At 36.5% G+C, this 23,367-nt stretch overlaps 3 protein-coding genes across 8 annotated transcripts; 1 reads left to right on the top strand and 2 right to left on the bottom strand.

The window, feature by feature from the left end:
- Positions 1-296: 296 nt before the first annotated feature.
- Positions 297-4,946, bottom strand: LOC124216274 (phospholipid scramblase 2). Of its 5 annotated transcripts, none has more exons than XM_046620595.2 (7): positions 4,606-4,946; positions 3,893-4,000; positions 2,739-2,888; positions 2,102-2,313; positions 1,392-1,553; positions 1,126-1,272; positions 297-857 (listed from the first exon to the last, which is right to left on the bottom strand). In XM_046620595.2, exons 2-7 carry the CDS (start codon positions 3,933-3,935, stop codon positions 822-824), a joined length of 750 nt encoding a protein of 249 aa, XP_046476551.1. In that variant the 5' UTR covers positions 3,936-4,000; positions 4,606-4,946; the 3' UTR covers positions 297-821. The 5 variants fall into 5 exon arrangements, with proteins under 5 accessions (XP_046476551.1, XP_046476549.1, XP_046476550.1 ...); XM_046620593.2 differs by lacking the exon at positions 4,606-4,946 and adding an exon at positions 4,226-4,599; XM_046620594.2 differs by lacking the exon at positions 4,606-4,946 and adding an exon at positions 4,226-4,599 and having other exon boundaries at positions 3,893-3,997.
- A 611-nt stretch (positions 4,947-5,557) lies between these two features.
- LOC124216273 (uncharacterized) lies at positions 5,558-22,132 on the bottom strand. Of its 2 annotated transcripts, none has more exons than XM_046620591.2 (10): positions 21,989-22,132; positions 14,963-15,199; positions 14,249-14,394; positions 13,853-14,088; positions 13,336-13,567; positions 12,852-13,187; positions 12,388-12,555; positions 12,110-12,311; positions 11,526-11,659; positions 5,558-8,499 (listed from the first exon to the last, which is right to left on the bottom strand). In XM_046620591.2, exons 2-10 carry the CDS (start codon positions 15,192-15,194, stop codon positions 8,314-8,316), a joined length of 1,872 nt encoding a protein of 623 aa, XP_046476547.1. In that variant the 5' UTR covers positions 15,195-15,199; positions 21,989-22,132; the 3' UTR covers positions 5,558-8,313. The 2 variants fall into 2 exon arrangements, with proteins under 2 accessions (XP_046476547.1, XP_046476548.1); XM_046620592.2 differs by having other exon boundaries at positions 12,110-12,185.
- LOC124216275 (uncharacterized) lies at positions 9,277-11,481 on the top strand. Its single transcript, XM_046620597.2, has 2 exons — positions 9,277-10,622; positions 11,156-11,481. The coding sequence occupies exon 1, from the start codon at positions 9,337-9,339 to the stop codon at positions 10,549-10,551; it is 1,215 nt and encodes a 404-aa protein (XP_046476553.2). The 5' UTR covers positions 9,277-9,336; the 3' UTR covers positions 10,552-10,622; positions 11,156-11,481.
- Positions 22,133-23,367: the final 1,235 nt, after the last annotated feature.

The following is a 23,367-nucleotide window of genomic DNA, read 5'->3' as shown; positions in this document are numbered from 1 at the left end:
AGCATCGAACTTCAGACATAACGTACTCGTAGTCGCCATAACCGTGCATGTTATTCCATACGAATTTTCCCTCATAGCGTTGCGTGTACTGGAATACAAATCACTATAGATTTGCATTAAAATTATTTAAACCGATCGAAGAAACAGGCAAAAAACATATAATAATTAACGTATATATATCTACATCATCTCGATTGTAGGTTATACAACCGATTCCTTCGCTGAGTCCACTTTTTTCATCTCGGGGGCCAGAATAATTTTGCTTCGTTGGTTTGTTCACCAAAATGTGTGTGCCCAAGTTTATTTGACAATCGTACATTTCAAAATTGAAATAATATGCGGTTATAGACTACGTGAGTTTATCTCAATCAACTATAAAATAAAATTGATGAAACATGAAAACAGATGCAGGTCTTGACAGTGATATTAAATTCAAATACTCGTTAATCCGAATAGGCAGTGACTGATACCTACAAGCCTTACAAGGAATTTGAAACGAGTGCTCTGGTTGTACATGAATGAATTTTTTTTTCAGATCAAACATGCAAAGTTCTGTGACCATTCTTTGTACTAGTTATTAAGTTATTATGTGCTCGTATTATATATACGTGAATATATTCGTTGACATTTTTCAAGTTTCGAGGATGGTCAAATCAAATTTATTTGCTTTACATTATACATTTCATATAATATTGTATAAGGAAAAAATTTGAAGCAATTCGACAGTATAAGAAGAGTCGTTCCCTTGCACTCTTTAATGTTCTTTGACTGCAGAAAGGCTTATTATTTGTAAGTAGCCGTTTTGCTATGTGTTATCAGTATCAAGATTTCTTCAAGCGTGAAAAATACAAATATTCCTGTAAACATACGTGAAAATTATAATACATGTAATAATTGAATCTATCCCAAGCGTCCCAAAAACGGGAACTTTTGTAGATAAAAATTACTCGATACATTTTTATTTTGTTGTTACAGCTTTATCATGTTTGCAATGTATTTAAATAACTGTACAGTGGTTTCTTTCAGTACAAATTAAAATATAATCCGTACAGGCAAATAATAATTAACTACGACGAAGTGTCCTATAATTCTCGACGGACATTACATATGAATTACGATACTCACCAACAAAAATGCAGCTCCGAGTAGCAAACCTTTGAGGTTCACATTTGTACCTGCTGGCACAGTCAACGTTATCGTATAATCTAGTAGTATGTGATCCCATTGGCGTATGAGCGAAGCAATCTGATGTGTTCCATCGACAGATACTATCTATAATGTTTAAATATGCTAGAATAATTATGCAATACGCGAAATCACGATTTAAAGGAAAACTAGTATCACAGTACAGATAAGACAAAACTTTATTCAATTTTAGTAGGATCCATTACCTGGAATTGGGTATCTCTCGATATACAACAGCAAAACATATTAGGTCCATATATTTTGCATAGGGGGTTCCGTGCATTATTGTACACCGTAAAGCTAGGCCCAAGAAGTGTAAAGTTCTGCTCTATACTTCCGATCGGATCCGTGCAATCGACAAACATTTTCTGTAATATTATTCATGTCATATTATTCATAACCGACAGAGTTAAATGTCACTTATTTTTGCTATTATCAGAACCAGCTCATAGTCGACTCGAAGACGTCGCAGCTAGCGCAATTTTACATGCAATCGAAAACACAAGTATCGAGAAAAATGTTTATTCTATCCTTCAAAGGATTCATAGATCCCACCGTCTGAATCAGAAGTTAGGAAAAGCGAAAAGAATCGTTTAAATATTCCGGAATTATTATTAGCACCGATGATACTGAACACCGATGACAAAAACATCCTTACTATTTGTTTGTAATAGAACTGAATCCGAACAAATCATGGGCACAAGCTAAGATATGAATAATTTGAGAAAAGGTTTTATAGCCAAAACGTTCAAAATAATGAAAGTCTAATTTTTTTCACTCGATTTTCATGTTTTGGGACAATTTTGCTTGCTGATTAGATCCTGTCCAGAAACTGAGCTTTTAAAAGTTCTTGTACGTATTACCTACGAATACTTTAAATATAAAAGTTCTTCTACGAGGTAACGACCCTGCTTACATGTAAAAATCCAGGTACACAACCCCAGCCTGGACTTTTTGTAAATTTGAAAGCATCTTGTCCCGTGGGATCTGTCAAAGTCAAACTGAAACCTCTGGAGGAACCCAAGATATCGCGTTGGCATTCGGTGGATGTTTCCGTGGCTAGAAATATTGTCTCGGCTCTGGGAACTTTGACTCTATATTGATTTCCCGACTTCGTTTCACCTAGTACTGAAATAGAAAATCAGACAAGCAGCTTTTGCTACAGAATCGATCGACTGTCAGATATTTGTATTAGAATTCATGCTGCCCTGTTTAAGAAAACAAATTTCTTGTTATTGTCTCGGACCGAAAGATATATTTTCATTTTTTATACTCATAGAATTCGTCGTGCTTTAAGATTCTCCCAATAAATCGTTTGTACCGATCTCGATTCCCGAGAGGACTCGACGTGTCATCGCAGATATTTTTCAACAATACATTAAATGCAAGTTTCAAATAATGGCGAGAGAACAACCGATAAGTAAATCTTTTACGCTCAAATTATACAATAAATACAAGAAATTTGATTTCTTTACCGACTGAAGAGCCAGAAACTTACATAAGCTTTTATTCTTCTTCGATTAGCTCCGTAAAAATAATAAAAGAGTAATTACAAGTGCTCAGTTGTACTGTCTGTTGAATTTCAAGCTGCTCGATTCCATTTAAAAAGTCCGTTCCGATGAGCGGATTCAGTTGACTTCGCGGCGTCGAAACCCATTCGGTTGTGTTGACTGGAACTGGGACTCTTTGTGCTCTATTTGTACCTGAAGCAGTTATTGCAATTTATTATTGCAATTCGGAATTTTTCAGTATACCGAAAAGCTGAGAATTTTGTATTTTTTAGTTTGCGGAGAAAAAAAAACAGCGAAATCCCATCAAGATTAGAAATTACTATTCAAAGTTGCTCTTCATTAGATGGCGTTCAGATCATGATGTGAAGATACTTGCCTAGAGTCTACATGCGGTACTATTTATATTTGTAACAATGAACCTGTGGTTTAAATAAATAAATCATATATTTGGGATATTTTGTTTAATTTTTAAAATTTTGAAAAGAAATGTTGCGGAGTTTGAGTTGCATTCGATTAGAACATATTGTGAAGTGATAATGTTTTATTGTTGTTATACATAATGCATATCTGATTTGTCCGTGGAAATACAACATGGTTGTTTAACCAAAAGATGTATCCACATGCACTTACGCAGTTCAGTGTACATTTTTTCACCGAAACCTGCCTGTATTTTGGCAACTGAAAGTACATTTCATCCATCTATATTTTTCTTACGGTCTACGATTCGTTTGAGAGTGATAAGTCAACCAGTCGTAAAAAATATCAAAAAAGTCGATCGATAAAATTTACTCTCGATTGCCGAAAACACGTGAAATTTGGAAAGAAGTGCCCCGAATTACATAAATGCAAGCAGATTTACTCCAAGTTTATTGCCCGTGCAAGATTTTTGCGAAAAAACCCGGTTATTTATTTAATTATACAGCTGAATTTTTACCCTTTATCGCGTGTTCTGTTATTTGAAGTAAATTCTTGTACTGTGAATTATACCGAATACTGCCAAAATACTATAATTACAGTAGACGTTTGAAATCGAACGATATTACAATAAATGTAAATAAACAAGGTGATTTTCATTCGGAAAACATTCCGGAAATTTTTTTGTTAAATTATGATGGCCATCCTGATTACGAGTAACGTAAATTGCTTCATCTTATCAAGAGGTGAAAAGTTGGATATACAAAGAACGTTATGCTCACCGTTCTGATTGTGTGGTTGCACCGTAATAATAGTTTGTTTCATGTATACGGGCGGAACGACAGGTGTTGAATTTCCCCTTGAGTCGCGAGAAACCTCATCGTAAACTGCTGAAAGTTTGAGCCATGTGTAATATCTTCGAAATACTAATCTAACAACGAATTACAAATGGTCGTGTAATAAAAGCAACTATTTGATCAGACATATATCGGCACTTGGCTTTATCACGGAATGTTGCTGGATTCACACATTGAAATTAGTTGCAGAAAGTGCTATCTCTATGGAAAGTTTTATTGTATCTTCATGTTAATTGGAGCAAGTTAGTATAGTTTTACCAGATTCTGGTGGTGCACTAGGGCGAATTTCATCGGGAACATATCCAATATTGTGTTGTGACATTTCTGCTCGACGATAAATACTTGACTAATTTTAACGTTAATTTATCTATTACTTATCTTGCGTATCATTCACGTGACAAGGGTTATCATTATTTTATAGCACAAAGGCTAATGGCGAAACTTTGTGCCAGGCGCGATAGCGTAATTCACAAAGTTGGATTAATCTTGTCTGATACAACGGTAGTACATGATGGTAGTATTTTCGCACGTCATCTTTACACATCGTTTGGAATTTCAATCGGGATTTCCGATGTAATACACTTGAAATCTATCAATTTTATGGGTATAACGGTTTCGTAATAAATAGTTGATGTTACTTCACCGTGCCACGATTCCGCAAACCACTGTCAACTGGGAATAAACGTCAAGTCCAACGACATTGGTGATTCGGATGATTCATACTGATTTCCGAGTGTTTCATTGCGACAAAACTAGTCCGCAGTCATATCTCTGTTTCATCCGCGTGGCGGATTGCCTGCAACAAGACCTTACATCCACATGTCTTCCCGCTAACGATAAGAAAAGATACGTATGAATGTACAAATAAAAACGATTGGGCAGATGTTAAGGAGTGTTGATATTTAACAAAGTACAAGAAATAAAATCGAATTGATGTGCATAGTTCCTTTTTCTTAAAAGAAAAAGGACCGCTGCCTTCTTGTTGCACACGATTCTTTATGTAACAAGAGTATGTTAGGCGTTTTTCACGAAGTACGAGATTGAGGTTACGGCCGCATAACGTCAGATTTGTTTACGACAGCGCATGCGCACAGTGCTGAAAAGACCAGTTTTAACTGCTAGCAGTGAAAAATGGTCTTTTCCGTACTCCGCGCATGCGCATTCGCAGACTCACTCGACCGTCGTAGGAACGGGTACTTCGTGTACGAAAAACACGCATTAAGAACACGTAAAACATGCTTGCGTTGTATAAACTGAATCATAACGCTGCATACGATATGTCCAATTTTCTCATATACGTCAAATAGCGAATTGAAATTATGGTGTTGTATTGAATGGTAGCAAGTTTACCAAGCCGTCTTAAACTAACGTACCGACTATGTAAGATCTGTTTAGCCTAAAATAGAAATCCTGTTACCTGTAACCTGTTGGGGCGATCAACCGGCATGAAAGTCCCACATAGTTACCCCATGCGCAGTCAGGTACTCGATCTGCTAAGTTTCACCATTTCCTATCGGTAGATGCAAGTATCCTCCTTTGTCATGGATGTAAGTATGCAGCAAGTTCTATTGACTGCAACGACTGCTTGGCTATGTTTAAATATATTTATTATATTCATACATGGAGGCTTGATACACATGTTACGTGAGTATATTTTATAACATGAATAGAATATTGAATCTACCAAATCAACAAAACGCAATATTATGCAAAGCTCCTTGTTGAAATCCATCATCATGTCCTTTGGTAGCTATTACGTGTCAAGAACTGAGTCCATTATTCTTGATGGCTGTACTTCATCTATAGGGAAATAATTCCATACTATACACAATACACGTGCATTTCATTCTTGACGGTTTTCTATGCAGCAGCAGAGAAAATACGTTTATAAGAATGTCAAAAAATTTCGCTGGTCTTGGTTCGTAGGACACAACATTTTCCTTGTTCAATTTCTGGTCATGAATATCATTTCAATAATTGTACAAGTACGTATATTATCTAATAATATATAAGATATCGGTTTTGTTCATTTTTAATACCTGCCTCAACAACATTTAGTATATTATATTTATGAATATACGAGTATTTTCTCTGATACATATACAGGAAAGCCAAATGAAAACAATACACGTTTTTTCTCGCCTTCTTCAATCGTGTTACAATTTTGGAAATTCTTAAATTAGGCATAGAACGGTACAGGAATTCTATTTTAAATGTTTTCAAATTTTTTAATCCCTTAATCATTGTAAATAATTTTTCAATAAAAATTTCAAAATTCTACAGCATTATAACAGCAACGAGTGAAGATTTTTTAATAATTTAAGTAGGTCTTACTATCGTAGGTACTCTCGATGAAGCGAGAGAAAAAATCGATCGATTTCATACGTATTTCCCTATAAGTATGTACGTATGCACCACTGAATTTTCACAAGATAGATGTATTTTTGAATCGTAAGTGGACGTTTCTGTAAACGACGATTAAGGTGTCGCGTGTCATCCGTGTTCGGCAATAGAAAACGAATGAATTCATCTATTTGCGAAGCATCAAAGTACTTTGGTATATTAATATTTTCATAATATGCGAGGAAGATAATAAATAATCACTACTATCATCATCGTCATCTTTGACGCTCTTATCATAATCATCACAGGAAGCCCAGTTTGAGTTTTAAATAAGGTGAAGTAAATACGGCTAGAGCTAAAATAAAATTTAATATTATCCACAATTCAAACTCGTCTTTTTGTTAATTGGACTTCTATATGAAACGTTTGTACACGTATATTAATTATACATATATACGCCTAAAGTGCTACGTACAAGTTTAAAAAATGTTCAATTATTATTGTCTTGATTGATCGAAAATATTTGTCATATTTAACCAATGTTCATTCAAAAATGGATCTACGCAATAGTATAAAAATCAAGTACATTTCCAGTTCATGTCTCGCAAATAGATAGATCATGCTCCATTCTGCCATTCCTATTTTTAACATACCTTCCGCCAATTCTTTAATGAATTCCTTAACCATATAACATCAGGACAAGCTCGTTCGAACTACAATATAGGCCATCACATCGAATCTTAGTACGTTTCATGTTCATAACGAGAGAAAAAAATTATAAGACTGATGTTTACAGTTTTTAAATTACACGTAAGAATTATTTGGCTTTCGAGCTGAAAAATAATCCTATCAATTTTTCGATGTAACAGTAGAATGTAAGATTATTACATTTGCTAGTTTCACTATGAAATAGTCAATAAACATTTCAATAGTTGGTAATAGCTATTTATAAATCATTATATTACGCACAAGGTGCTTCGGAAAAATCGTACTTTATAAGAAAAACCGTAGGGCAATTAATAATTATAGAAGGATAAACCATTTTCACTCATCATATAAATATATCTATAATAAATATGTAATGTGTATCTTGATAGAACTGATTAAAATTTTCAGTCATACCAGACCATTATTCATTCATATATAATATATGTATTATGTATACATATATGTATAATATATATCATGTAACAAATAACAACAAATTCTTCAAATTTTCACACTGCCATAAAACATTGTATAATTTTGAATATAGTGACGTACATACCATGTACATTGAATTATATTTATGTGTGAAGGGGAGAGTCTAGGGGCTCAGAAGACACGTTGAGAAAGCTTAGCTTCACAAAATCTATCGTAATATCGTCAGAAAATTTTTGTCCCTTGGTCAAACACAACATCAGGGAGTCTATCGTTGACACTAAAAATGTTTATTTCAATTATATACTCGATTTCGCATCTAGACTAAATTCAATTAATTGAATTATTTGGCGAAAAATAGAAACGGCGAAACTAAGCTTTAGGCTGATCTCGAATAGTTGCAGACGTTCTGATACAGAAAAGTTTGGCAAACTTTTGTTATAAACCGAGTTACGCTACAGAGTAAGTTGGCTGCCCTGCTTTACAGACGAAAATATTGACGCGGCACGATCCCGCCGACGAATGGAGATCCATTATTTTGCGCATGCGCAGTCGATTACTCAGTCCGCCAACTTTCACCGTTTTCGATCTCGGTATGAGAATTGCAGTTCTACCTAATGTGCCAAAAAATCAGAAATGGCGCTAGCTGCATGTACTAGGAATGCTTATCCGTGTCCCGCTCACCCTTACTATTTTCCTTATTTTTCATTGTTGCACTGTCAAATTTGTACAATGCTGGAATTAGCGTGTCGAATCTTTATCTTCATATGGAATGTCTTTTAACGGTTATTTTAAATCGAACATCATACGAAAGTCGTTTCAAATCATAGGAAAGCCTCGCCGTGGTTATTATCGCTCAGTGATTACTTTCTCATCTGAGCCTGTAATTCGCAAAGACACAAACCGGGTGTCCCAACAAGTGGTTGCAGCTGCGATAATGTGGTGCGGGCAACATGTGCTGCCCTGATACAGCCTACGTGACCTTCGCACGCCCTAGACGCCGAAGAAAATAGCTTATCGCACGATCGGTCGTCCTTTTCCTCTTGAACCTGTTATGAAAAACGACAATCATTTACAAACCTTCTGTCAATGTATTGAATCGAAGAGCTATTAAAAGTGACAAATTTATGTAAGGTGTCACACACCGTTACGTATTATTCATTTTTATTGGTCAAACATTATTTTTGAATTCTAAAAACAGGTGTTCCTAAAATGTCACTAGCGTTTTAGTAAATTTCTCATCGACTAATCAGTTACAACGAAATTGAAAAAGACCGCGTCAGAGTTATTGATTACTGACGAACGAGACCCAAACGTAGCTAGGAAGTAGCTCCGGACAAAAAAACCTTCTTTGCCATGAAGCGGTTCCATCCGGTCGAAACTTCAAAGAAATCGATTTCTTTTTTCCAACATATTATTACAACTACGTCATTGAGGAGTATTTAGGCCCAAAGCCGATGTAGAATTTTCAAAAGTCGAGAAAGTTACGAGCACTTGAGTGAAACAACGCACGACAGCTATTGAGGAAATCGGTGCGACCCTCATTAAAGCCGAGTTTACGGGCCCTGCGTCCTTCCACGAGTTTGGCCTGTTGTATGAATTCTAAGAAAAAAGCAATGCAGCTGCCGTAGAGGGAAGGCCCCGTAAAAGGGCCCGTTCCGACCCAAGCGGTTACCGTTAGCACATATACAGAACTTCTACCTGAGGGATCGGAACGGACCTTTTCAGAAGACCTTCCCTGTATCTATAAATCGTTCGTACCCTCGACAGGAAGAATGTAAGCCGGTTTAAAATTTGGCCATAGCATTCAGTCGTCCGCGTACAGGGCAAGAGTGCACATCGTTGGCTTGTGAATAAGAGTTTTTGATCGAAAGTGAAATTACATCATGGATCGTAAAGGCAGTAGAAGTTCTCGTAGACGGCCGTTAAAAAAACGTCCACCACCGAACCGTCATCAAATAGAGCAGGAGCAAGTCAGCACGAGTACTTTGGCTAAAAAATTGAAGTCGGGTGAAAATATTGATGTAATCGTGAATCCGTCGCTTGGCTATACAATTATTAATTTTATCGATGTTTTCTCTTCGCTTAGTAATTACGTGAAGTGCAAGACTTGCGGGGGTGACGTCAAATTTGGGCAATCGTCTATTCGCGGACTTGGGTTTAAATTGGTGGTAGAGTGTGCCTCTTGCGATTCAAAAAGTATAAATTCTTGTCCGTGTACCGATAATCACTCTTACGAGATAAATAGACGGTTGGTGTTCTCATTTAGAATGTTAGGAATCGGAGGACAAGGTATAAAAAAATTTTGTGGCCTCATGGATTTACCCAAGCCCGGTGGGCAAACAACTTACGACGCGTTAGTGAAGAACATTCATTGTGCTGCGTCGTCTGTCTGTGAAAATTCTATGAAAAGTGCGGCGAAAGAAGAAATAAATCTTACAGCTGAAGCTGATAATATTGAAAAACCTCGAGGACTGACTGTTTCTGGGTATGCAACACGGAGTAAGAAAGGTCTTTTTTCATTGTACGGCGTTGCAAGTCTGATAGGATATCATTCGGGAAAAGTTCTCGATGTAGCAGTGAAATCTGCTTATTGCAATGAGTGTGAATCGATGAAAACGAAAGCAAATACTGCCGAATATGAAGAATGGAATCGCAGACACCAATGTGACGTCAATCACGAAGGAAGTGCAGACAAGATGGAAGTCGACGCTGTTCGGGAAATGTTTTCCAGATCGCAAGAATTACACGACGTGAAATATTTGAATTACGTCGCGGACGGGGATTGCAAGATTTTTAAAGACATTGCAGAGTCGAATCCGTATGATGAGTCGGTAAAAAAAAAAGAACGCATTGAACGTGTGCCGAGCGGCAAGAATGAGAGTCTAGACGATTTGATTTGGCAAATCGCCCCGAAAACCAACTTCAGTAATGCTAAAATTAACGAAATCGCGGCATTTGTTGCGACTACTATATTCAATGATGGACACAGAAGCCTGCTTGACATTTTACGGATTTTGAATGTCTCGATTGGGCCCCGAACCCACGATATGTGTGTCGAGGAAGATGTTAGCCGCGTCAGTATAGGTAACGTCGACTAAAGAGGCCAGAACTGTCAGAAAGCTATAAAGATTGAAGGCCTCCTATATGCCCGAGTAATCGGTGATTAAGGGTAAGAGAAATTTTCATTTCATCTGACAGAAAATCAGCGTCAAAACCGAGGTCAAAACTTTAAGGTGGTATCCCAGGTTGAAAATTTGAAGACATAATTTTTTTTTTCCTTCAATTTTGTTTTATCATTCAGGAGATCTTTCTGAATATGTCTGTGAAAAAACTTCATGATTCTGATCTTTCACGCGCGGCTGCCACACTGGGATTCACCTTTAAACGCGTTTATTGAAACTAATCTACAAATATTTTGTGGCGTGATGGGCTTCCTAACTCGAACAACGTTCGATGAATGGACTTCAAAGTTTTGCATACACATTTCTTTTATGATTTAGCGTGCTTTGTCGATCGGATGTTACGATAAGATTCACCATTTTTTGATAACACCCTAAATACGAAGCGATTTTCTATCGAGAAAACGGTGATTTTGTTCAAATCGTCATATATTTCGAATTTTTTCGAGTTTTTAAAATCCCAATCGGTAAAGTATAACTATTGTCATTTATATTAAGACTGATTTAAAATTTCTGATTTCAGATACGATGCTTCGCCACTAAAACCCCCATCGTTTAGTTCTGCAAGAAACGCAGAGGTTCGGCACAATGGTTTTAACTGTTGACCGCCTTTCTTTCAACCAAAAAATTTACTGTATATACGTAATAATAGTATGTTATCACTGTTCAAAAATCAATTGAATCTATTTCTTACTTTGCTTGTAAAAAAAATCCCAAAAATGTATCTCTATTGCGACGCTACGACCGGATGCAACCGCTTAAAATTAGTATTAAGGTTACAAAACAATTTATGTTCCTGAGATAATTAAGTTTCCGTCTTTGTAAATTATCGAAAATAAAAATGCATCAGTTGACCCAAAATCTTACAGTAATTTCGATCATTTTTTACTCACACAGGCACGGCAGATTTGATGCATGATACAAAGTGGATAGAAAATTTGCGCCCTATTTCCCACCCACATATCAACTGCCTTGCATCTTCTCTCGACAATTTCGATTTCAGGACAACTTCCGTCATCTTCGGTACCTTTAAAATTGTATAAATACGAATCATGAAAGAATAGGTCAAGGTCAATAATTTCTTGGAACGTATCAATGTACGGCGCTTATTGTTAGCGCACAGTGAACGTAATGTTTGAGGAAAGTGTTTTTAATACGGTAGGCATAAATGATTCAGGGTAAGCAATGAACCTTCAATGTTTTGTGATTATAACGTTGTTTTAAAGCTTTGATGCAGGTTCTCTCAAAACGGTGTTCTCGAAACGACGTCGATATGGTAACGTCCGAATTACGTACTTAGAATTGAATTGTTCTAAATTTTCCAATAAACCAAAGTATTGACTAAATGAAGATTAAATGCACGTAAAGCAAACTCCAAGACTTCAAACTTCGAGAATTTCTGTGACTACGCGTTCGAAAAGTGATCCACCTGAAATGGAATACCTCGTATAAATATGACTGAATATATAATAAATACCTTCGTCATTTGCTTCGCTGTTACCGCCTCGTTTGTCGTCGTTCGTATTGTCGGGCAGCCCGGCGGTGAGATTGTTCTGTGGAGAAGTTACTTTTTGAGTTTGTCTTTGTCCGGTTATATTATTTTGAAATTCACTCAGCGTCCGTCTCATTTTTTCCAAAGAATAAGACGCCGCTGCCCGAGCCATGATATTATCTTTGACCTAAAAATTATTACCGTAAGTCAAATATGCCGCATGGCAAGTAATTTTTTTTAATGATATTCCACAGCGTTTTTACCTTTTGAATATCGATGGCATCTCTCGAGCCTGTGTATCGTAACGGTTCTTCGATTATCAGATCCTCAAGACTCTTCAGTCTCGAATCTATTTGTTGCAGCATGTTTCTTTTTTCACTGCTATCTCTGTTGGCAACGCGTTCTGATGGTTTCAAATTTTCAGCCATTGTCTGAAACATCAACAATTGATCGCTTTGTTCAAAGCTACGTTTGAATTCAATCAATTCAATTTTTGTCGATCTTCACTATCATTAGAATCCCATGTTCAAATGACATATCGCATATTTTAATTCAATACGAACATTATTTTAATATTATTCGAAAGTCCAATATTTGGTTCATTTTAATCTTAATCTCGTGTGTGAAATTTATTGATACAAAAATTCATTCGAAACAGAGTCAAAATGTGATTCGAAGTGTTATTCATTTCATTAGCACTAGATTGTGCATCAACGAGACAAAGTACCTTGTAATATTGTTGCAGTAGCCATTCGTCATCTTGGTCCTGTGTACCAGGTCGGGCTAATAAATTTGCCTTCTTCTTCCTCCGATCGATTCCAAAATACTGGGACCAATCAACGCTCTTCTTCTTGATTTCAATTGGATGCTCTCTCGGCTTATCTTGCTCGGTTACTTTCTTGTCTTGAACCTTCGAGTGAGTCGTGGTGTTGGGAGCCTCCGATGTTTGTTCGTGTTTGTGATCGTGGTCATGAGAGTGGGAATGGTCGTGGTCATGTTCATGTGTATGATCGTGATGGCGTTTCGATTTTTCACCAAATAAATTCCCCAGATCCTGTGCCACCTAATTTAACGGTGCCAGAAAACAGGAAAAAGTTATTGCGGTACGCAGAGTATCGATCTGGCGCTATTTCCCTAACACAAGACAATTAGACAATCGATATCTTTCAATGCTCAGCAAAATATTCATCGATTCACTGACAACGAATTACCTTTGGATCTGTTACTTGTCTTTTCTGCGGCATTGGTTTCGGGCTTCTCTTAGCAACCGGATAACGTTTTCTTAACTCTATGTATTCCTTGTATTCTCGTCCCAATGGATACCTGCCATTAACATTTCTGCGCTCCGCAGGTAGCACGTACACAAGGTTTCGATCCTGATCCTTGACATTTTGCTTGCTGAAAGTTCCGCCCCAAGACATTGGTGTATTTAGGAAGTTGTACCTGTAAACAAAATATTCCCACCTCACATTCTTTCAGCACTTGAAGTTTCATGTGACATCATATCACTGGTTTAATTTGACAAAGAAACTCGTTGGGACAAGTGAAATATCAGATTGACTGTATCTGTTAATAACCATTCCAATGACTTCATTGTTTAAGTGTTTTAACATCACTAGGGTCGTTCATTGGGGTTTTCGACATCTCTAATCGACTATTTATTGGAACTTGGGCCAAATGATTCGCACATGTGTTTTACAGAAACTTACGATGTGTAATGAAACCTACCCATCAGCTTTACTTTCAGGTTCAACGTTGTGCTTATCGTTGTACCAATCTCGGAAGATGTTCAAGTCCACTTCGTCATCAACTTCTGCTGAATCCGCGGATGGCTCATCCTGCAATTCTTCTAAAAACAACTTTGCTAATTGTTTGTCGTCGATACTTGGCCGAGCATTGTTTCCTCCCCTTTTCTGACTTCCGCTTCGATCTCGTTCCCTAAACGCGGATGGTACCGGTTCTCCCTAAATAAAATAAGCCGTGAAAGTAGCTTTGGCTTTTCCTCCTACTGTACAATATGCACATCAACAACGATTTCGTGTATGGTTCTGCACTCCTTGGTTATACCGTTTGATAGATTAGCACGCCGCTACTCTGACATAATAATCAAAAGTAGAAACTCACCTGGCCAGCTTCACTTCCCAAGTAGTCTAGCAACATCTTGTCGAACAGTTTAGTATTAAGATTTTCTTTAGGTTTTTCATCTGCCCAATGAGCATTTGGCAGAGTTTTTTGAACACCTTCTCCGATTGTCTCCAGCTGACCATTTTCTGAAAGCCAGAATTGTAGTATCAAGATTACTCTCTCTCTCTCTTTCACTCTCGAAACTTACAATTGGCCTAGTCTAATTACAATTGATTCTTTACTATTAATTTTTTGTACTTCGACGTTTACATCAAGTTAAAGTCTGCTCTTTGGTTGGGCAACGATTCCGATTGACTTAATGGGTCGCGCAAAATCATTCTCATCTTCGAAAGAAAAAAACACAACCTACGAATGGCTCGATTGATTATTTGAAAATATTGTGAGTTCTCAGCTAAATGAAATCCAATGAATTTACTAAATTTCACCTTAATCTGCTTACAATTAGCTATTTTCGAGTTATTGTCGAACGAATGAATTTTAAGTTTTACCAATGAATTAAAGGAATGTCTACGTTTACATACACGTAGGTATGAAGAGGCAAATAAATTCAAATCGTATCTATTAAAAATAATCGGATGCTTCTCATGTTTTTCAGATGTGATGCTTTTCTTTTGTGTCAACGCAATAATATCCCATTCTTTTCGAGCAGGAAGCTGATAATCAAACGTCGAAGACAACCAAATCACTTCTTACCAAATGGTAAAAATTCTAAGTCGTCGTCGCGTTCGCGGTCACGATTCCCGTAGAATTTCAGGGAATGCAGATCGTTGTAATATTCATCAGGGCTGGATTCTAAAGATCGTTGTTTTCTGGTAACCGCATTCAAAGCACTCCGAAGCGAACCTTCCTCTGTTCGATGTGGTGGTGGACCAAGAGCTGATGCGAAACCCGCAACAACCAACAAGATCCAGCTCTTTCTCATCATTTTGTCTGAAAAATTATCAATTACATTTAAGCAATGGTTTGGATAGATAATAGAATGTGTCTTCTTAATGCTTCAATTTCAAATATTGATATTAAGTCGCAAAAGGTTTCAAAAACGTTGGTAAGGTACGTCAACATTGCACGCTAAGTGAAACTTTTTCTTTGAAAGTTTGTTTGTTAAACATCGACTTCGACCATACTGCGAATACAGTTTTTCCCAAGTTTTAGAGATTGTATTAGAATATGTTTATCTTTCGTCGGTGCGCTTCGTTCGTCATTTCGCGTGTGTCACATAATATTATGATCAAATTATTTTTCGCTACAGTAAATACTGGGTTTCATGTGTCAATTATATTTGTCGGTTATCTCAACGCTGTGAACTTGGCACGTTTCTCGATCCCTGAATACATTATAACAGAGCAAACTTTAACGTACAATAAATGTATTTAAATATGGAATACGCATAATTCAAAGAGAGTGTCGAGATCTTCTACGATGTGTACGTACCAGTGATGGGCAAAATTGTAATTAATCAATTTAAATTCACCCTTATATTTTGTCATCTGAAAAAATAGAACAAAAATTATTTTTGAATTTGTAATCCGAACGAGATAAAAAATTACGTTTCTTCTTCGTAATTGAGGTGGAATAAAACAAAAATTATATTTCTTATATAACTCTGTAATTAGGGAAAAATAAAATACACATTGCATTAAAAAAATTATTTCAAATAATTTAATCTGGACAAATAAAATAAATCGTCACTCAGCGCAGTATTTTAATTTACACTAAGAGATATTTGTAGTTCCGGTTACCGTTTAGTCCTTAAATATTTTCACTTTTTACCACAATCGAAAAATATAGTTCTAGGTACAAAATGAAAATCAGTTTCGAAGCAGTTACCAGAAAGTCTAGTATCCGTTACTATTCTTTCTCATTACGATCACTGTTACTATACTTTCTTGCAACTGTTGCAAAAATTTAACGCTTGTGCAACGATAAATTGACGTTGAAGCCTTATTTAACTAAAAAGGTAAAGTAAACCTCACAAACCGATTTTGCGATGCAATTATCAAAAAAGGATCGACGATAGCGCAAAATGGTTACGCGTACCTCGTTTTTCGTAATCCCAACAATATTAGAACAGTTTTTTTCAACTACATCCGTTTTACTAAATTTTTCTAGTTACTATAGCGAATGAAATTTTTCTCAGTGTAGCGATGTAACAATCTACTGGTTTTCTTTCTTGTTACAAAAAATAAAGACAGACCCTGAGGCTGACACGTATAAGTACCGCGGATTGAGCACCGGAGGATTGAACTGAGACACGAGTTTTTCGTCAGCAAAAAAGTATACAAGGTTTTTTCCGACGAAAGTTGTTGCGTTTTACCGATGTGCACCGAGACAAATCAAAAGTATCGTAAAACTAATTGTAAGTGAGCGTTGAGCTTTCTTTCATCGTCAGATAGCATCTTAGAAGTTGGCCCGAGGACACGGCTTGAGTTACGATCAATAGACTACACCCTCTTTATATCCATCTATCTGTCGCACATTCACCGTCGTAACGATGCGTTTGTCTCCGCTATGCTACTCATTTGGTATTTCGAAGCGCGCTCAAAATGAACACGATAAATTTTACATCCATTTACAATATGGATGTGCGAATGGAATCGAATCGAATATTCGAGTCTTGATCAGTCGTCGAGGTTCTCGGAAGTTTTCCAAGGTTTACCGTAAAATGGATTTCATGTTCTGAATAATCAGACTTCTTTTTGTCACAAAATGTACATTACGTGATATATTTTCCGATGGCAGGAAGTGCTAAAAATCGAAGACAAAGGCTTCATTTGAAATCGTGATGAAATTGATCGACAAATTCCTGGTAAACTGTACGGCTTAGGGGCCCAAGACTTTGAATGTTATTATTTGTTTGTATATGTTGTACGCAAAATCGATATTCTTTTGCAAAAAGCTGGCCGAAATTTCCCTGAATCGATAACTTATCATGGGTATTAACGTCGAGATATAAAAATATTTCATTCGTTTATCGCGTCAACAACATTTTAACTTTTAGACGTTGATAATATCGATGCAAAAATATATATCCAAATGCCGCCTCACTGACTCTCTGAAAAATAACAACAATTTCCACGCATAATTAGTATAGAATATCGTACGTTGTCATCATTTCCAAAGGTCAGTGGAGCAGTGGAAAAATTCTTCTTTGTAGATTGTGAGACAACTAAAAGGTTTTCACAATTGATGCAGTACATTGGAAGACAAGTTTTATGTAATGAAATAAGGTTGTATTCCTGACTTATAGGTGAAAAAAAATCTTCGATAATCAACGAACAAACTATCATTTACTGCCCTAATTCGATTTCCATGTTTGAATATAAGTGCCAATAATAAGCTTCAGAGCTTCAGGGTATAACCTGAATCGCATATTTCAAGTGAATATTATCGATTTAGATCGGATTATTGTTCTATTGATCAACACCATAAATTCGTTTTGACGACTTTGAAACATAAATATCTTTCACTTTTATTTTACAACGTTCATTAAACGCCAATTCAATTTTTTGGTTATGAATGAGAAAAATGAACAAATAATTTGCAGTGCTATTCGTTGTTCGTCGTCATTCTTCATCGTCATCGATTCAACTTGCCGCTAAACATGCAAACATGTCTCTGTACATGTTAATTGCTATTAGCAATTTTCAGGCAATTAAAACTCTTTGCACTTTTCATTGTTTATAGCGATAATCAGCAATAAAATTGATCTTCGGGTCTTTCCTATCTCCTCAGATACTTACCATTTATTTTGGCTTTCTTACATGTATCGTTATAGCAACGAATTTTAGATTAATAATAATAATACAGCCTGGTTCGTTCACCCCACGAGATCAATTCGAAATGATCTATTGACTTTTTCTAAAATTGATGTAGGCAAACGTGTGATTGAACATCTTTTTCCAAGTACCCTAATTTATTAATGTACAAAAGATTACATATAATTTGCAAAATGGAGCAAGTTGGCAGAGGAAGTTCAGTATTTATTTATTCAATCTTGAAACGTTCATCTCCATTTGAATGTCGAAAATTTTTCATGTAATGTCGAATTTATTCGTGTACTGTTTGGCCAAATGCTTCGATATTCGCTTTTGTCAATTCTTTCGATGATATTCTATATTCGTGAACCGATCGGTTAATTGACTGAATTTATTACACGATGGTCATTGCAGGATTTTCACAGTTCAGCAAAGGAATGCGCCGTATCAGTAGCGATATCTGCTGCAAAATCAAACAGTCGTGCAAATTATCTGTCATTTTCTTATTTATGAATGGATGTTAAAGTTTTATCGAAGCGTTATTACTGGACATTTGGCGATGTGATTTATGGCTGTTTGCCTCATTATCTAACAGTGATATCGGCACGCTGGCTCATTGTTAGCGTATCGAAAAATGTACTCGCAATCAGATAAAAGCTATTTCACGGCTGATGTTATACGCAACATAGTCAAGCATTTTATGCATATATTGGGCCGATGAATGTACTTAGTAGGGTGTGCAGTGTTAAGTACTTTGCTTAAAGCGAACATTGAAAGGGGTTGCTTGGCAAAAAATCCATACCTTTTATTAATCTCATTACGAGATGGTTGTACATCGTAAACTAAATAGCAAATATTGAAACTATAAACGAAACTTTAAATATCGATTGTTCGTTTCAAATCGCTTGAATTAGCGAACAATATAGTAGATTTGTTCGATTTCACTTTATAGGATGGATTGTTTTATTCAGGAGACTGTTTTTTACAAATTTCCTGAACCCGTTATTTTCATAATGTTGACATCGCGGAATATTTAATTTTACGATATCGCAGCGATATTGATTATAATCAACAAATGGTTATATTACATTGACTACTGAAATTAAGAAAATACGTTCCCGCGAGTTTGTAAAAAATAGTATTCGGAATAAAATCAGACACTATAAAATAAACGAAATAAATCGACTAAATTTTTATACATCCAGAAGCTCTTTGAATATTAAACATCGACAGCTAAACTTTTACTTACAATACCAGTAATTTCTATATTTCAATTTATTAAGAGATGTTCGTAGCTTAAAAATATAATGATTCGATAAATACTCAATGTATGGCTACAACGTAATGTAATTAATATAAACTGTCGATTTTAGCCCAATCATCCCTGAAACTACCCAAAGCACTCACTGAGCGCATTTTTTTTTTTTTTTTTTCTTACCGATTGTCAATTAAATTTCTCGAAAACAGTGCTTTTATTTTCCGAAGGTCATCCTGTTAATTTCAGTTTAAAACTACCAGCTACCGTACATAGAAATATATCGTTCGTTAATGTATTTAATTCCATTAGATGCCTTTGCATTATTTATTTAGTTGTACGCGTAAAACGCTCACGTAAAGATACAAGATATATACAGACACATATGTATACATATATATATACATACATATAGCAAGGAATAGCATTTACGGTAAGGGTGCGCTGCCTCCACTTGTATGTACTTACCGCAATTGGTATCTTATTCGAAGAAATTGGTTGGTCTCAGCTGAAGGCGTCTGCTAAGATCTACGTCATATATGTGTAACTAGAAACGTGTGCGGTTATTGCAATGAATCGACACACTTGCACTTTGGGAGATTTCGTTCCGGGGATCGACGCCGGAAAAACGTTTCTGTATCTAGGGTGTTTCGAATTCCTCCAGAAGTGAGAGTTTGAATTTTTCATGCGCAAGTACTGATTAAAGAACGGAGCGTAAGTAAAAAGAACATTTATTCAACCATTCCTATTTGATAGAAAATTTATTTTACTATTCCGGAACCGCCGATATTGTAAAATTTCCATAAATTCAGAAACAACAGGTAAATTTTGATGAAGTTTTTGAACTCTCGTCGAATATGGAGCTGATGAAATGAAAGGCAAAGATGCGTTACTTTGAAAAATAATCATAAATATTCAGAAATTGTCAATATGTAAATACACAATATACTCGCTACTTTGTGATTTTTGTAAATGTACTTTTTCAATTTACGCTATCAGAAACGTATTTTTTTTTTTTATTTAACATTAAGACTTTATTTTTTCGGATTTGGATTATTTTACAAAATCACATATCTTTTTCTCTAATGAAAATTTCACTGTCTAGAAGTGCTTAAAAATGTCGGTATACTTTACTAAATTCATTTTTAAACTTTTTCAGTTTTTGAAAAACGGGTGCTCCGGAAATAGCAATTTAAATCATATCGCAGACAGGGATAGTTGGAACGTTGAAAGGTAAAGCAACATCTGTTCTGTGACCAGGACTTGGATACATATTAAAAATTTTCGAACAAATCTAAAAGAAATCTCAACTTTCGATCTTGATCGATACCTCGTGCAATGCCTTGTACATATATCGCGTATTTCACGGTGATTGTGAGTGCAGTCCATTTCAAGTGCTAGAATATGTCAAAAGATTGCGAGTCTCTCACTTTAACAAGCAAGATTAAAACCGGGTAGGTGACAATTAGGGAAGACAATTGACATTCGTAACCCTTATATGGTTCTCCTAATTAACGAATTGAGATTCATTTCTTGTTTACACCACCTTTGCGCTCGTTGAACCTTCGTTACAATCGTGCCAGTTGGTTCCATTATGTGCAAGTCATTAATAAATTAAAATTTCCCATCGATAATCCAACACAGGGTAAATACTCCTACACTTAAGCAATTCAGGCTAAATATTTACCATATTCATGTAACAATTTCGAATCGACCCACGATTAAAATTTACCTTGTACTGTATAAATGCAGAAAGATTTTTGTAAAACCGTATTCTGAATTGCGTAAATTCAGCAGGATTTACCCTATGTTAAATTCCCTTTGTTACGTTTCCACAAAATGACTCGTTATGTTATAATTAACGCGTAAATTTACGCGATGCGGATCGTGGACGTTTATTTATTCGCAACGCCGTACCCTGGGTTGCCTGAAGTACGAAAGTATCTAAATACAAGAATTAGAACGGTTGTAAAGCAACCCTAAATTATAGCTTGCGCAACGGCTTATTATTAATATTATTTGTATTCCAACCAGTGTTGCGAATTATCGTTATTATTTTGAAAGATGATGCGGCAATAAAAATCACACATCCATATCGTGCTTACCAGGCGACCGTAGTTACTGTAATAATCACGCTATGCGACATCTGCATCACTGCAGGTATGACAAAAAGTAAAAGAAGTATCCTAGAGCCCAGGACAATTTGCGTACGGATACTCACCTGAGTTAAGAATAAAAATCAACTAAGAAGTGTAAAAACTTCCGTCTTATTCAGATGTAAAATTTAAAAACTTACGCGTTAATTTTTCCCTTCTAAAATCTTAAAAATTTTCATCGAATATCCGTGACTGTTAGGCAGGAAATTCACCGAGTTTTGGATAATTTGCCGCAACACATGGATGGAGAAAAAGAAAATGTAGTATAAACTTCCAACGACGTTTTTACGAATTCTCGATTTCACATCAATTAAATCGGGTGAACTGAGAATCTAAAACGGCGCAGTTAACAATCATTCCGAACCTATAGATTTCGTGACGTAAGAGGGGGGCGTCTGTCGGCAAAATCTTGTGGAAATTGTACCGTGGGATTGAATATTTCATGCGCGAGTTATCGAGTGGAATTGTTTTCGAATAAAACTCGGCCGGAATTTGACAGCGTAGAAAATACGGAGAAGTAATCAGGGTTTGATCGATTGAGATGAATGCGTACCTTAATAATCTTTCATCAGCGTGAGAGGTGAGTGTCTAACCCTTTCCGCCAGAGTCGCTGTCTCTCGGTTTCGTACAGCCTTGTGTATTATTTCCGGCGTATTTTACCCCGGCTGTGAAATCTGTTCTGCCTTTCATCACCATAGTTCCCGTACCTTATATAGGGTGAGGCGCGGTCGATATATTTGCGCATGTCGTTCGGAGACCACAGCAACAAGTCGAATTCAACGGGGTGCGCCTGAAACAACATACTCGACAGAGAGGTCTTGGTTACCGTGGGATAACCGCCATCCTTTACACACCCGATTTTCAACCTTTCCGCGATTCCATTTTGCCTGACAAATGCCTTGGATATTACACGAAGATCCCTCATGCCGTGTAATAAGGAAGCACTCGACGCAAATCGAAGAACACCCTCTAAATCCAATCCTGATATTGTATCGGGAGTCTTTCGCTTGTAAAAATTGCCGTTCAACGCCGGTGGATGGAAGAACAAAGCAACGTTTTTGATAAGCGTAAGCAGCGACGTTCGCTGGCGTTGAGCGGCAAGTTTCACAGAAAACTTGCGACGTGAGTTATGTTTCAGTGTTACCGATTTCAAAGACTTATCGTGGACGTACAGCGTGTACATGTACGCATTGTATAAACGAAAGGGTGTCCCTAGATAACTTTTCCGCTGACGTGTTTCTTTTACTTTTTCTCCACCCTCGCGATCGCGAGAGAAATAATAGCGAGGGTAAGTCGTATATCTTGCAGGCGACGTTCGTTCGTCGATGGAAAGTACGGAGAAGTCACGAACGATTCCGTTTCCCTTCAGGCACTGCCGAGAATTTAATAACGATTGTAAGGATCGGACGTTTAGTAAAAATAATTGCTCCTCCTGGACCCAGAGCCGCGGAACATTTGCTATATTTAATGTTTTGGTCGATAGATATATTAGACCTGTATTCGAGGATCGTGTGTATGCAACCTTGTCAGATACGTTTGCGAGGTGCGTACACCTTTTCGATTCCTAGGCCATGACAGTTCTTTCCAGGCAAAAGAGCCCCGTTTAGTCACCCCTGTTCAATTGTATTGCGATAAGGCGCATTGAGAAGCTTTCCTCAACACTTTGGTAAGAATGACACGGAAATGAGAGAAAATGTTCTAAAAAATCTCCAGCAATCTTATTTGTGCCAATAGTGGTAAACATGAACGAAACTACATCTTTACCGTGCACTGAGAGAAATTTTTAGTTCCGGTTACCGGTCAGGCCTTACCTATTTTCATTTTTTACCACAATCGAAAAATATAGTTCTAGGTAGAAAATGAAAATTAGTTTGTTAGCTGTTGCCAGAAAGTCTAGTATCCGTTACTATTCTTTCTCGTTACGATCACTGT

Source organism: Neodiprion pinetum, chromosome 4 (genome assembly GCF_021155775.2).
Source record: "Neodiprion pinetum isolate iyNeoPine1 chromosome 4, iyNeoPine1.2, whole genome shotgun sequence".
Taxonomy (NCBI): Eukaryota; Metazoa; Arthropoda; class Insecta; order Hymenoptera; family Diprionidae; genus Neodiprion; species Neodiprion pinetum.
Note: the sequence above shows the minus strand (reverse complement) of the source record. Positions and strands in the feature narration are given on the sequence as shown.

Excerpts from the sequence above, each read along its gene's own strand:
- LOC124216274 (XM_046620593.2), bottom strand. The coding sequence starts at position 4,289 with ATGTCACAACACAATATTGGATATGTTCCCGATGAAATTCGCCCTAGT. Across the intron at positions 2,889-3,892 it reads GCAACCACACAATCAGAACG|GTACAAATAGAGCACAAAGA; the intron begins GTGAGCATAACG and ends TAACTGCTTCAG. Across the intron at positions 1,273-1,391 it reads CGAGAGATACCCAATTCCAG|ATAGTATCTGTCGATGGAAC; the intron begins GTAATGGATCCT and ends TAAACATTATAG.
- LOC124216275 (XM_046620597.2), top strand. The coding sequence starts at position 9,337 with ATGGATCGTAAAGGCAGTAGAAGTTCTCGTAGACGGCCGTTAAAAAAA.
- LOC124216273 (XM_046620591.2), bottom strand. The coding sequence starts at position 15,194 with ATGATGAGAAAGAGCTGGATCTTGTTGGTTGTTGCGGGTTTCGCATCA. Across the intron at positions 13,568-13,852 it reads CCTGAAAGTAAAGCTGATGG|GTACAACTTCCTAAATACAC; the intron begins GTAGGTTTCATT and ends TTTTGTTTACAG. Across the intron at positions 12,556-12,851 it reads TACTGCAACAATATTACAAG|ACAATGGCTGAAAATTTGAA; the intron begins GTACTTTGTCTC and ends TTGATGTTTCAG.